This window comes from Salvelinus alpinus, chromosome 17 (genome assembly GCF_045679555.1).
Source record: "Salvelinus alpinus chromosome 17, SLU_Salpinus.1, whole genome shotgun sequence".
NCBI classification, from domain to species: domain Eukaryota; kingdom Metazoa; phylum Chordata; class Actinopteri; order Salmoniformes; family Salmonidae; genus Salvelinus; species Salvelinus alpinus.
Window position 1 is genome coordinate 21,021,645 of NC_092102.1, and position 13,791 is coordinate 21,035,435.

Consider the following 13,791-nt stretch of genomic DNA (forward strand, 5'->3'; position numbering starts at 1 on the left):
TTCTCCATTCTTGCATTGTCAAAAAAAATAATTCATTGGTTTGTTGTTGGTTTGCAGGTGTTGTGGTGTTTGTCATTGCAGTGCTTCAGTGATTTGTCCAAGGCATTCTGATAGGATGTCATATGCATGAATTACTTCCTTTCCAGAACTCCTTCTCAACTCTACTTCCTCTTCCTCTTTGTCTTCCTCAGGGTTCCATCATTAGCAGCCCCCAGCCGCACCAGCGTTACCCGGTTCCGGGCGTGGTCCCAGGCTGCTACCCTACAGAAGACTACCGGCCGCATCGCCCCATCCTGAGCCCCGGAACGGGGGTGGGGGGTGGGCCGGGGCAACAACACACCGCTGCTGGGACGGGAGTTGGGGGGGTTCCCAGCAGTGTAGAGAGAGCGGGGGTGGGGAGCGGCCCTGGGGGGGGCAATACGGGCTCCTTCCTGGGCTCTCTATTTGGCAGCAAACGCGCCAAGCCGCCAAGTCCCCTTATACCACCGGGGCCACCCTACCCCGCCCCTGTCCCCCCACCCACTACGGGAGGGCCCCCTCCTCACTCCCCATCATCTCTGTGCCAGTCGGAGGGGGGCCCTTCCAAGATCCAGGCCCTGCATGCTCAGTACTGCCACACGGCCGCCGTGCAGCCCCCACCTCCCTACTACCATCACCATCGCTACCACGTCCTAGCTGGCCCTCCTCCCTTGCCAGGTGGGGGCGTGCCCCCTCATATCCTTCAGAGAGGGCCGTTCCCCTGTCGCCCTCCTATTGGCCCCCCTCACGCCCAGCTCCAGCAGCTGGCCCATCTCTCCCAGCTTTCCCAGCATGGCATGCAGGGTCGCTACAGCAACATGGCGGTGGGCTGTCCTCCCCCCCTTTCTCCTCACTCCCAACATTCTCAGAACCCCCAGTTCACCCTGTACCACACACAGCCCACACACTCTATCAGGGCGGGCGCCATGCCAGGCAAACCTCCTCTGACTTTGTCTCACTCCCACCCGCACCCCCACGCACACTCCCACACCCACCCCGGGCACCCCCTCAGTGCCGCGCCGCACCCCGCCCCCCACCCACATCAATCTCGCTTCATCTTTGGCACGCTGCCCCACCAACATCAGCATCAGCAGCCGTCCACTTCCGTCAACACCCATCACGCTCCGCCCGCCGCCCAGTATCAGCCCCTGTACCCTCCTCTCTCTTCTATCCCCCCTCCCCCCCCCCACTCCCCTTTACCCCCCCCTTCTACCCCCCTTATCCCTCTTATGCCTCTCTGCCCTCACCCCCCCCAGCACCCCGGGCAGCCTCAGCAGGGGCCCCAGGTGACGGGAGCTGGGGCGACTGGCACAGGGGGCAGCTCCAAATCCAAACCTATCAACCGGATCAGCACGGTGGTGTGAGCAGCAGAACGTGGGGCCACAGAAGGCAGAGGTCAGAGGGTAGGATGGAGGAAGGGGGCAGAGCTAGGGACAGGGATAGAGCCAGGGCTAGTAGAGGTGAGCAGGACAGCAGCAGCAGTAACAACAGCGCCAGTGACAAGAAGAAACGCAACTTATTTCGCCTCTGCTACTTTCACCTCCGCTTCCCACACATGTAGACCGAGAGAGCAAAGGAAAGAGAGTTGGAGCTAAATTGCATGCACATACCTGAACACATACAAGACACACAGGCAGAATAAACACACATAAAGCAATGCCCACATAAATGTAGGCACACAAATAGGTTTGGATATAGGCAAATAATTTTCTCAGGTGAACTCTATCAGCTCTCAGCACACAAACTCATAAGGGAGAGTCACAGGTAGGAGCAATGATGTTGAAGTTGGCAGCAGGCAGGAAAAAACATTAAAAGACACACACACACACAAAATCAACAATTTCTCTAGCCATAGAACTGATGCTGGTTGTAAATGTATAGTAGAGGGCCTGTACCCAGTGTTTCACTGTCTGAAGTATTATTGGAAACTCTGGACTTTGCCAAGACATGAGCTTGAGAGTGTTTTAAACATAAGTACCAACATGTAATCGTGCAACGTTATGAATGGGGCAAATCTGACGATGAAAACACGCAAGATTTGGTTCTGGTGTTGTTGAGGTAGGACAATGCTGACCAACAGAAAGACCATCTCCACCCATCTGGATATGAAAAAGACTTCACCACTAAATACATTCCAGCAGGGTTGTACATTGTAAACAGCCATTGAGGATAGTTGCAAAAAGAATCCCCTCGATTTTGCAATAATTTATTCAGCTTCATAATAGGTTTGTCAATTACCATGGCAGGTCTTCATCACTGAAAGGTATCCTTTTTTAAAGTAGACCTCAGAGACATTTGCTTTGTCTTCAACTTTTATGACTCACGGTTCAATGGCAGTCTTAGGCTCTATGGTCTTTTACATGTAAAGAGAAGTCAGCTGGTTTCATAGGGTTTACATGCATTCCCTATAGGGTGTGTGGATTAATGATGCTACCAATAATATTTTTGAATGTTTTTAAGCTTTTTTGCTGTTGTATAAATGTTACATATGTAATTGCTGAGTATTATGAATATTGTCTAATAACATAACTGTTTTGATCCAGTGATTAATTCGATATTACAGATGTTTGATTGATAAAAAAATGATTATACAGAGGATATATACATTTATTCATTCCCTCATACTTGTATGTAATGAGGGTGTTATAAAGTGTGATTTATTTTTGTTCTCTATGATGGTTGCCATTGATAACTTTTATTATCAGTTATTATTATTGAATGTTAAAAATATTAGTTCATATTTAGGACAATTTTTGTTCTTAGAGAGTTGTGTACCCTATATCTCCCTCAATTTTGTCTGTTTATTTTTAGGAGACTGGTGATTGTGTGAACTAGTAGTTGCACAATGTAAAAAAAAAAAAAAGTTAATTGGAGTCAAAATGCATATGAATGAATATGCTTTCCCACCTCAGACCCCTCTGAAAGATCCCCTTAAGGGCTTTGACCTTTTACCTGCTCATGGACAATGATCCTCATTTCATTGGTGACCCTGTCGTTTATGTCCTCCCTGTTATCCTCCCTGTTGTCCTCCTTGTTATCATGGGACTCAGTCAGAAGCATCTGGTCTTGTTGAGAGAGTTTCTCACATGGCGTGTGTTTGGATGGTCTATGTCTTTGAACAAGCACGCTTTGTAATATAGTTTTGTGGTTTTGCACACGTGGTGTCTTCAAGTCAAAAATTGAATTATTTTAAACACCCTCCTCACATACCCCCTTGCCAGTCCTCAGAGAACTCTAATAGCCTACACCCCAGCACCCTTACTGAATGGGCTTGTCATTAGATCAAACAGGTTTGTTAATCTTCTCATCTCTGTTGACCATCTTTCTTACTTCCTCTCTCTGTCCTTCTATTGCACTGTGTTTGAACAATGGTAGATTGAACAAGGGATTAGCGTTTCAGGATAAAGGGAATCATTTAATTTTAGGATGGTGAATTGTAGTTAGACATGCTAGACAATACTTGAGGACAAAGAAGAGACAGATTAATGTTAAAAGCCAGAACAAGAATATGGGTAGTCAAGGAAAAATGTAAGGTTTTAGGGGTGGTTGAGGTTGAAGTTTTTTTGTTGGCTTTTACCTGCATAATTCCCTCTGTACTGTCCCTTTGTGACCCCTCTTGCATGAATATATCTGCACTTATTGAATGGATTGTACTGTATAAATCTGAATGTACATATTATATTGAGGCGTGCGTGCGTGCGTGCGTGCGTGAGTGTGTGTGCGTGTGTGAGAGAGAAAGACGAGTAGGGGACTTTGGTTTGAATATTGAATTATTTTTATTTTAGACTGAGGGTGAGAGAATAAATTGCAGTAATTAAGTGTTTGTATGTCAGAGAACTAATTGATATTATTTTAAACATACAGGAAGTATGATCTTAAGAATTTAATTTGTGTATGTAGTAAGTATTAACTGGATGAGTAGAGAATTGAGATGTGAATATTTATTGCTTCTGATATATTAAAAAGTGTCCTTGCAGTGAAACAATCTTCCGTCTTTTATTAATGTCTTCATGACAGAATAAATGTCTGCAAATGTGATGGACAGCAACACATTTTCTTTATTTATAGCTTACTGTGTAGCACTTTCCAAGCACTTTAGAACAAAATGTATGGGTGTATGACATTGGTGTACTTCCTGGTATTCAAACCTGAAATCAGAACAGAATTATCTTCTACCAATCAAGAGGTACAGCTGTTTTAGGAACCGCATCAACTACTTTCATTAAGCTTACTTCACACTTTTGAATTAACTGCCATAGAACTTTCAGAAATAGAAAATTTGGCACTGGGGGGGGGTGAATGACACCAGGACTTTGGGGGGTTGACTCTGACTCCTGCTATCAGAGTCGTTAGAGTCGACTCTCAAAATTAGCTACAGCTGCAATGTCAGTGTGTGCACACTAATGAATTAGGTGATTGATTAGCAATGCATATGGAGCAAGGTTATTATAGTTTTGTGATTTTCTATTAGTTTTTATTTCTGTTCATTTTTAGATTTGATTTGAAGTTCAGTTCAGTTTCAGTTAGTTTTCAGACTTGATTTGTTCGTTTTTATTCAGTTTAATTTTGATAAAAACATTAATATTTTGTTTTTACATGATTTAGTTTCAATTTTAGTGTTAGAGACAGAAAGTAGCCTTATGCATGGGAGGCTAGGAGCCATTTATGTGTTGTAGGCCTAAAGCAGGGGTATACTCAAGTACTATTTGAGACGGTCCGGGCCCACAAATTTCCTAGGTGGCAAAGGTCCAGAACAATATTGTCATTTATCAGCGTAATAACAAAACCCCACCTCGCAACTCATGTGACCTCCAACTGTTGAAAATGTTCACAAATTTGCAGGTTTAAAGCTAATTTCCTACAATTTTACAAATGTTTCACATCTTATGTGTGTTCATAGGATACCAGGAGTTGAATCCTGGCCAAATTACAAAAACAAAATAATAGCTCTCTCACCTTGTCTTTATCCTGAAATTCTTTGTGGGTGCTGTTCAGATGAACTTTGAGGTTGGCCGGGTTTTCCCCTTTTATCTCTGTTCCACACGCTGCCATCTTCTGACACTACAATACATTTGTTTGTGTCCGTTCTAGCAATGTACTAAAAATAATCCCATATGAGGCTTTGTCTTTTGTGACCGACCACTGCTGGTGTTGGGTTTGCTGCCAACCTTGTTCATTGGGTAGAAAACACTCTGGAGTTTCTAAAACTGTTAAAATAATGTCTGTGAGTATAACAGAACTGATATGGCAGGCGAAAACCCGAGGAGAATCCATCCAGAATTGTTTTATTTTGAGGTCACAGTCTATTCAAATGCTTGTCTATGGGATATTCAAAGGAATTCCTCCCAGATTGCAGTTCCTATGGCTTCCACTAGATGTCAACAGTCTTTAGAAAGGGTTTCAGGCTTGTTTTTTGATGAAGGAAAAAGGAAACCGCTCACTGCTCTTGATAGTATCACCAATATTTAATAAACTTACGTATCGGCCACACGGCCTTCGTCAGAGCTTTTGTGATTTTTTAAAATGTGCACCCTTATGTAGACCTGGCCCCAGCCACATCCGTTCTGCACATCGAAGGGGGTTGGAGGCAAAGGAAAAACAAATAAGTGCTACCAAATATAACAATATGCATTTCATAAATATTACAAAAGTGTATAAATAAGGCGAATTGAACACGTCTGTAAAATCTCAATGAGGACATAGCAAGTTTTCACTAGTCATTGGGTACATCGTCCGAAAAACGTCAGAATAATCTACAAGAGACACATATTTCATGTTCAAATTCAAATTCACAACATAACACACATAAGCATTTCATCATTAAGTCCTTTAGGAAATAATGTCTGGAGGGTGAAAATCCGAAAACATTCTCTTTTACTCAAGAGTATTATTAATTTCTTCTCCCCTGTCTGATATCTTAACTTTCTCTATGCCACAGAATCTAAAGGTGGAAATGTCATGCTTCAGGTCATTGAAATGTACAGCGACTGGATAATCCCTGTCGTTTCTCCTGATTGAATTTTTATCTTCACTAATTCTCTGTTTGACAGAGCGGGTGGTTTTACCGACATAACAGAGCCCACATGGACATTTAATAATGTAAATAACATGGGTGGTGGAACACGTAATAATGTCATTTATTTGGAACCGTTTTCCTGTGTGGGGGTGGCAGAAATATTCACACTTCATCATATTGTTGCACTGTGCGCATCCACGGCATTTATAGCTACCATTTGGCAGAGGGCGTAAAAGAGCTTGGCTAATTTTCTTTTGTGGCTGGCAGTTGGCATGAACCAATTTATCGCGTAAATTGCGACCTCTCCTATACACAATACGTGGTGGATATTTAAATTCAGCCGGCAAAACTGGGTCCGATGATAAAATATGGCAGTGTTTCTTGACCACACCTCCCACTTTTCGCGACTTCAAAGTATATGTAGTTGTGAACATTACGGAGTGTTCTTTGGCTTTAGCGGGTCTTTTTTGTAGCAGTTCATCTCGTGTTTTTTCCAATGCCAAATTATGAGCTTCATCCACACATTGTGACGAATAGCCTCTTCTTAGAAACCTCATGCGCATCTCTGCTGCTGTTTCTAGATAATCCTCTGTGGAGTGGCATATACGGCGCAGTCTAAAAAATTGGCTTCTTGGAAGTCCTCTTTTTAATGGCACAGGGTGGAAGCTGTCACCCTGTAATACAGTATTTCTGTCTGTTTCTTTTCTATACAGAGTTGTAAACAGGGTTCCATTTGATTTCTCAATCCACATATCGAGATAATGAACACGTTGAGTGTCACGTTAAATAGTGCATTTGAGATTAGGGTCAATGTCATTGAGTAGTGCCATAAAATCTGACAGTTCAGGCTTGTTTTTTGAAAAATGTGTTAGTAGTTGTAGTTTTTCAAGGTGGCTCTCATTTGGACTGTAGTCTTGTGGCGCACGTGGATGAGGGCACGCACTTCGCTATTTATCTCCGGTATTGAACATACTACATTCCGTCTTAAATTGTATCTTTATTTACATATTAGGTTACCTGTGGATTGAGTAGAAATGTTGTTTGACTTGTTTGGACGAAATGTATTGGTAACTTTTGGGATTCCTTTATCTGCATGTTGAACAAGTGATACTGGTGGATTACTGAATCAAACGCGCCAACTAAACTGACTTTTTGGGGATATAAAGGACTTTATCAAACAAAACGACAATTTGTTGTGTAGCTGGGACCCTTGGGATTGCAAACAGAGGAAGATCTTCAAAGGAAAGTGATTTATTTTATCGCTATTTCTGATTTTTGTGACGCCTCTGCTGGTTTGGGAAATGTTTTTAATGCTGGTGCATGCGGGGTGCTCTCCTCAGATAATCGCATGGTATGCTTTCGCCTTAAAGCCTTTTTGAAATCTGATGGAGCTGTTGGATTAACAAGAAGTTAAGCTTTTAAACGATGGAATACACTTGTATTTTCATGAATGTTTAATATTACGATTTTTGTATTTTGAATTTCGCGCTCTGCAATTTCACCGGATGTTGTCGAGGTGGGGCGCTAGCAGCACGTCTAGCCCAAATTAACCAACAATGCAGTTCAATAAATATAGTTAAGAAAATATTTACTAAATAAACGTAAGTATAAAATAAAAAGTAACACAATAAAATAACAATAATGAGGCTATATACAGGGAGTACCGGTACCGAGTCAATGTGTGGGGGTACATCTTAGTCGAGGTAATTTGTACATGTAGGTAGGGGTAAAGTGACTATGCATAGATAATAAACAGCGAGTAGCAGCAGTGTAAAAACAATGGGGGGGGGGTCAATGTAAATAGTCAGGGTGGCCATTTGATTAATTGTTCAGCAGTCTTATGGCTTGGGGGTAGAAGCTGTTAAGGATCATTTTAGACCTAGACTTGGCGCTCCGGTACCGCTTGCGTGCGGTAGCAGAGAGAACAATCAATGACTTGGGTGACTGGATTCTTTGACAATTTTTGGGGCCTTTCTCTGACACCGCCTAGTCGGATCCGCCCCTTTTTTTCAATTTTCGCCTAAAATGACATACCTGCATATTCTTGATACCATTTGAAAGGAAACACTTTGAAGTTTGTGGAAATGTGAAATGAATGTATTAGAATAACACATTTGATCTGGTAAAAGATAATACAAAGAAAAAATTGTGTGTTTTCGTGTATTTTTTTTGTACCATAATCTTTGAAACACAAGAGAAAGGACATAATGTATTATTCCAGCCCAGGAGCAATTGAGATTTTAGCCACTAGATGGCAGCAGTGTATGTGCAAAGTTTAAGACTGATCCAATGAACCATTGCATTTCTTGTCAAAATTATGTATCAAGACTGCCCAAATGTGCTTAATTGGTTTATTAATAACTTTTCAAGTTTATTACTGTGCATTCTCCTCAAGCAATAGTATGGTATTATTTCACTTTAATAGCTACTGTAAATTGGACGGTGCAGTTAGATTAACAAGAATTTAAGATTTCTGCCAATATCAGACATGTCTATGTCCTGGGAAATGTTCTTGTTACTTACTACCTCATGCTAATCGCATTAGCCTACGTTAGCTCAACTGTCCTGCGGGGGACCCACCAATCCTGTAGAGGATATAGGTCCTGGATGGCAGGAACCTTGGCCCCGAACCTTGGACCATTAGGCTCTAGAGAGGGTGCACAACTGAGCAAGAGGACAAGTACATTACTGTGTCTAGTTTGAGAAACAGACGCCTCACAAGTCCTGAACTGGCAGCTTCATTAAACAGTACCCGCAAAACACCAGTCTTAACGTCAACAGTGAAGAGGCGACTCCAGGATGCTGGCCTTCTAGGCAGAGTTGCAAAGAAAAAGCCATATCTCAGACTGGCCAATAAAAAGAAAAGATTAAGATGGGCAAAAGAACACAGACACTGGACAGAGGAACTCTGCCTAGAAGGCCAGCATCCTGGAGTCGCCTCTTCACTGTTGATGTTGAGACTGGTGTTTTGCGGGTACTATTTAATGAAGCTGCCAGTTGAGGACTTGTGAGGCGTCTGTTTCTCAAACTAGACACTCTAATGTACTTGTCCCCTTGCTCAGGTTTGCACCGGGGCCTCCCACTCCTCTATCTATTCTGGTTAGAGACAGTTTGTGCTGTTCTGTGAAGGGAGTATTACACAGTGTTGTACAAGATCTTCCGTTTCTTGGCAATTTCTCGCATGGAATAGCCTTCATTTCTCAGAACAAGAATAGACTGACGAGTGTCAGAAGAAAGTTATTTGTTTCTGGCCATTTTGAGCCTGTAATCGAACCCACAAATGCTGATGCTCCAGATACTTAACTAGTCTAAAGAAGGCCAGTTATATTGCTTCTTTAATCAGAACAACAGTTTTCAGCTGTGCTAACATAATTGCAAAAGGGTTTTCTAATGATAAATTAGCCTTTTAAAATGATAAACTTGGATTAGCTAACACAAAATGCCATTGGAACACCATCAGTGATGGTTGCTGATAATGGGCCTATGTACGCCTATGTAGATATTCCATAAAACATCTGCCGTTTCCAGCTACAATAGTAATTTACAACATTAACAATGTCTACACTGTATTTCTGATCAATTCGATGTTATTTTAATGGACATTTCCAAACTTTTGAACGGTAGTGTACATAAAAACACAGAATGTGTGAAATATGGGTCTACTTCTCTGCTATTTAAATCTGAAATCAAAATGTTAACATCTTTTACCAATTCAACAATATAGCTGTTTTGGTAACTGCATCAACTACTTTCTCTCAACTTTTACAAACAAATACAATTTAGTCCACTTTCCCAACAACTTACATAAAAACTATGAGCTTATGAAATCTTGGTCTGCTTCTCTGTTTTTCAAATCTGAAATATAAACAGAAATATCTTCTACCAATCAAATGATATCACTGGGAGAGCCCATTTAACTTTTATTTAAGACTGATTGTGCCACACAGCTCACCCCAACCCATAAAAATAGCCCACTATAACAACCCTCACACTCACTAATCAAACTACAATAGTGACCCCACTTCCTATAGCTAACCCGGCCATGGCCTACCTGTCTTTTAAACATGAACTATTACTACTGTAATGTACCGCTACTAGAAGTTCCGGGGCTACTTAGGCTACTCCGCTTGGTAAACGCCCTCCATGTACCTTTTCTTATGAAAATAACACAATTTATTTGCAGTATAACTATTGGAATTAGGCCAGGCATGCAAAAGACAAATTGTTAGTTTATCAATAGATTGTTGTGTTTCTATGTCCTGCATTGGTATAGGTTCTGAGATTAAATAGGTGTCACACCCTGACCTGTTTCACCTGCCTTGTGCTTGTCTCCACCCCCCTCCAGGTGTAACCAATTATCCCCTGTGCATTTATATATATATTTTTTTTTTACCCCTTTTTCGTGATATCCAATTGGTAGTTACAGTCTTGTCCCATTGCTGCAACTCCCATACAGACTCGGGAGAGGTGAAGGTTGAGAGCTGTGTGTCCTCCGAAACACAACCCAGCCAAGCCGCACTGCTTCTTGACACACTGCTCGCTTAACCCGGAAGCCAGCCGCACCAATGTGTCGGAGGAAACACCGTACAACCATGTCAGCATGCCCGGCCTGCCACAGGAGTCGCTGGTGCGCAAGAACATCCCTGCCAGCCAAACTCTCCCCTAACCCAGACGACACTGGGCCAATTGTCCACCACCCCATGGGTCTCCCGGTTGCAGTCAGCTGTGACAGAGCCTGGAGTCGAACCTGGATCTCTAGTAGCACAGCTACCACTGCAATGCAGTGCCTTAGACCACTGCGCCACTCGGGAGGCCCCCCCTGTGCATTTATACCTATGTTTTCTGTTTGTCTGTTGCCAGTTCGTCTTGTCTCGACAAGCCTACCAGCGTTTTTCCTGTACTCCTGTTTTTCTCTCTAGTCCCTGTTTTCTAGTTTTCCTGGTTTTGACCATTCTGCCTGCAATGACCCTGAGCCTGCCTGCCGTTCTGTACCTTGTGACACTGCCCTGGATTACTGACCTCTGCCTGCCTGCCCTGACCCTGAGCCTGCCTGCCGTTCTGTACCTTTCGGACTCTGCTCTGGATTACAGACCTCTGCCTGCCCTTGACCTGTTGTTTGCTTGCCACTGTTGTTGTAATAAACTTGTGTTACTTCGAACTGTCTGCATTTGGGTCTTATCCTAAGGTCTGATAATAGGAAACGATGTCCCGCTCCTATTGCACAGCAGTACTGTAGCTTACCCATACTGTCAAATATTTTACATAAACTAGCGGTCTATTCACTCTGTTGGCAGGATGTTTTAATCTTTAGCAGTAATGTATGCTGTATCTGGAAAATGACTGTCACTTTCTGGAAGAGAAAACAATACCAGTGGTTGTGGACCTGTCCTCAGTGGTTGTGGACCTGTCCGCAGTGGTTGTGGACCTGTCCGCAGAACGTTTCAATTCAACAATGTTTTGCATGGACTTTTTCCCCAACCTAAATATTCTGAAACATGGTCTAAAAGGCAGGCTACAAAAAAAATATGCAATTACGGTACTTACAGTGTCTTACTAAGGCCTACTTCAATGTAAAAGATCAACTGTTCACTTGTTAAATTTGACTGTATAAGCCTACTACTACTACTACCTAGTCTCCCACTGAAGGCTACTATCAGCTATTTATAAAACAGTCACTCCTTTACAAATTTGTAACAGATTGTATGAATTGGAATTCGTAATATATCATATGAATTGCACAAAAAAAGATATATGGCAGGAGGTAACATATCATACAAAATGAATGACGTTGTACACAATTTTGGCTCGTGAGTTCTACTTAGAGAACTACTGGATAAAAACTACTGGATAAAAAGTATTTAAAACCTCTGGAACGCATCTTTGAAACATTTTTTACTTCTTCAACTACCACACAAATGCTTTTAAATAGCTATATTAAGTCACACAATTTATCTCCAGGAAAATTACCATCCAGTTGATGTTGATATTGTACTGCACTGTTGAGGGTGCTTGCAAGTAAGAGTTTCGCTGCACTTTTTATACCGGTACTGCTATCTGGGATCCTTGTGACTTCCCTACCCCGTTGAAGTTTAATGTAAAATGGTCGGTGGCGATTTTAGCATGTACATCTTGGTGGTGCAAACTCACTACACAACACTAAACAATACATTAATTGCACTATAACGGTGAAAACCAGTGCCCAGAAACTGTTAGGGCCTACATAAAGCTGTCCCAACAGCAGAGCTTTCTTTTCAGCACTGTGGAGTGAATCCTTACGACAGCTACACCTGGGTATCAGAGGATCCTTGTCTGGCAGCGAAACTGTTCATTCAGCCTCATTTACTGCCTTTTAAAAAACATTGTTGATATGGCTGACTTGCTTAAACAAATGTGGTTTCTACTGACAGCTGAGATATACAAACTATGGCATAAGGGAACGGTGAGCAGATAAGATGCAATCCGTAATTTCGATTAAGACATCAATGAGTGAGCTAGGACGGACGTAGTCAATATAACTATTTGTTCAGAACTTTTTAAATGTACAGCGACAGAATTCAGAACATGGGCCATTCTTACAGTATTCTCCATGTACACCAAGTTATAACTGTATGATAAATAAAGGGGGCATATAAAGAGACAATGAAGAAAGCTCTTACAATATTCAATGATGACATTTCTCTAAAACAGGTTATAGGCTACATTGGCAACCACCAAGTCAGAACAGTAGCATAAGTTATCAGGGGGAAAGGGACCAAATTATTAGGGTGAGGCACATGGGCTACTAACAGCTTACTACACAACATACACTTAGTATTACTTTCTTAGCTACAGTATACATATCTTCCTGGCATATTACATAATTTATGCAGCAGCATATAAGACATGTTTGTCATGAAACGTTGTCATTAAAGTCTGGCATTCTTTGGATTTATGGTGCTTTCAAGACAACTGGGAACTCTGGAAAAAACAAGATCAAATCATGACGTCAGTAATCTTCTGGCCTTCTTTAAAGGCCCGAGTTCCCGACTTGGAATTCCTAGTTGGATGACCGCTCAAAACGTATTTTCCCAGTCTGGGCTAATTTTTTAAGAGTTCCCAGAGTTAGATTTCCCAATTCCCAGTTCCCAGTTGTTTTGAACGTGGCAGGAGTCATGCAGGTATCATGCAGGACAGCATGGCCAATGTATTCAAGTTTTTCTGGCCCATGGTGTTGCGTGTGAATGTTTATCCTTTGAAGCTTGGAAAAGAGACCCTTAAACCCAGACTTGGAACACGCACCCTCTCCACCGAAAAGCAGTCAAGAGAAGGAAAAAGTGATTGCTTTGCGATGCTTGCAGTTAGACACTGATTCCTTCCAAACCACTCAATGTTGAATTTGCGATTTCCAACTCGTGTAATGTTTATGTCCAATGGCTGATGAGCACTGACACGTTTTATCAATAATTTCTCTTCATATGACAAGGATTGAAAAGGATTTGCCAATAGATTGTCGATGTGATTCATGATGATGACTGCTTGTCTAGCTTGCTAGCTAAGATTTTGAAAGTATGACGTTGACATGATCATTCCAATCAAAGCTACGGTAGATATAACGTGATTTTATGTTATTTTATCTGTGGCTATGACCTTGAACCTTCTTGGATGGGCACTTCTAATGTAAATCTATGGCAGCACCCAGGGGTGTCTGAACTTTCTCGATCTCCCTGTAGATTTTGCGGCGACATAGTGTCCCCATGAGTGACAGAACACGGAGCCAA

The 13,791-nt window shown here is 42.1% G+C and overlaps 1 protein-coding gene across 7 annotated transcripts in view; it reads left to right on the top strand.

Annotated features, from left to right (window-relative positions):
- The window catches only part of LOC139542465 (IQ motif and SEC7 domain-containing protein 1-like), a 44,621-nt gene extending 43,091 nt beyond the window's left edge, over window positions 1-1,530 (top strand). For 6 of the 7 annotated variants that reach the window (XM_071347909.1, XM_071347908.1, XM_071347910.1 and 3 more), the window contains one exon: window positions 192-1,530. In XM_071347909.1, coding sequence (XP_071204010.1) covers window positions 192-1,382 — 1,191 coding nt within the window. In that variant the 3' untranslated portion in view covers window positions 1,383-1,530. The remainder of the gene's footprint in view (window positions 1-191) is intronic. The other variant, XM_071347914.1, reaches the window with a different exon arrangement.
- The last annotated feature ends 12,261 nt before the right edge of the window (window positions 1,531-13,791 follow it).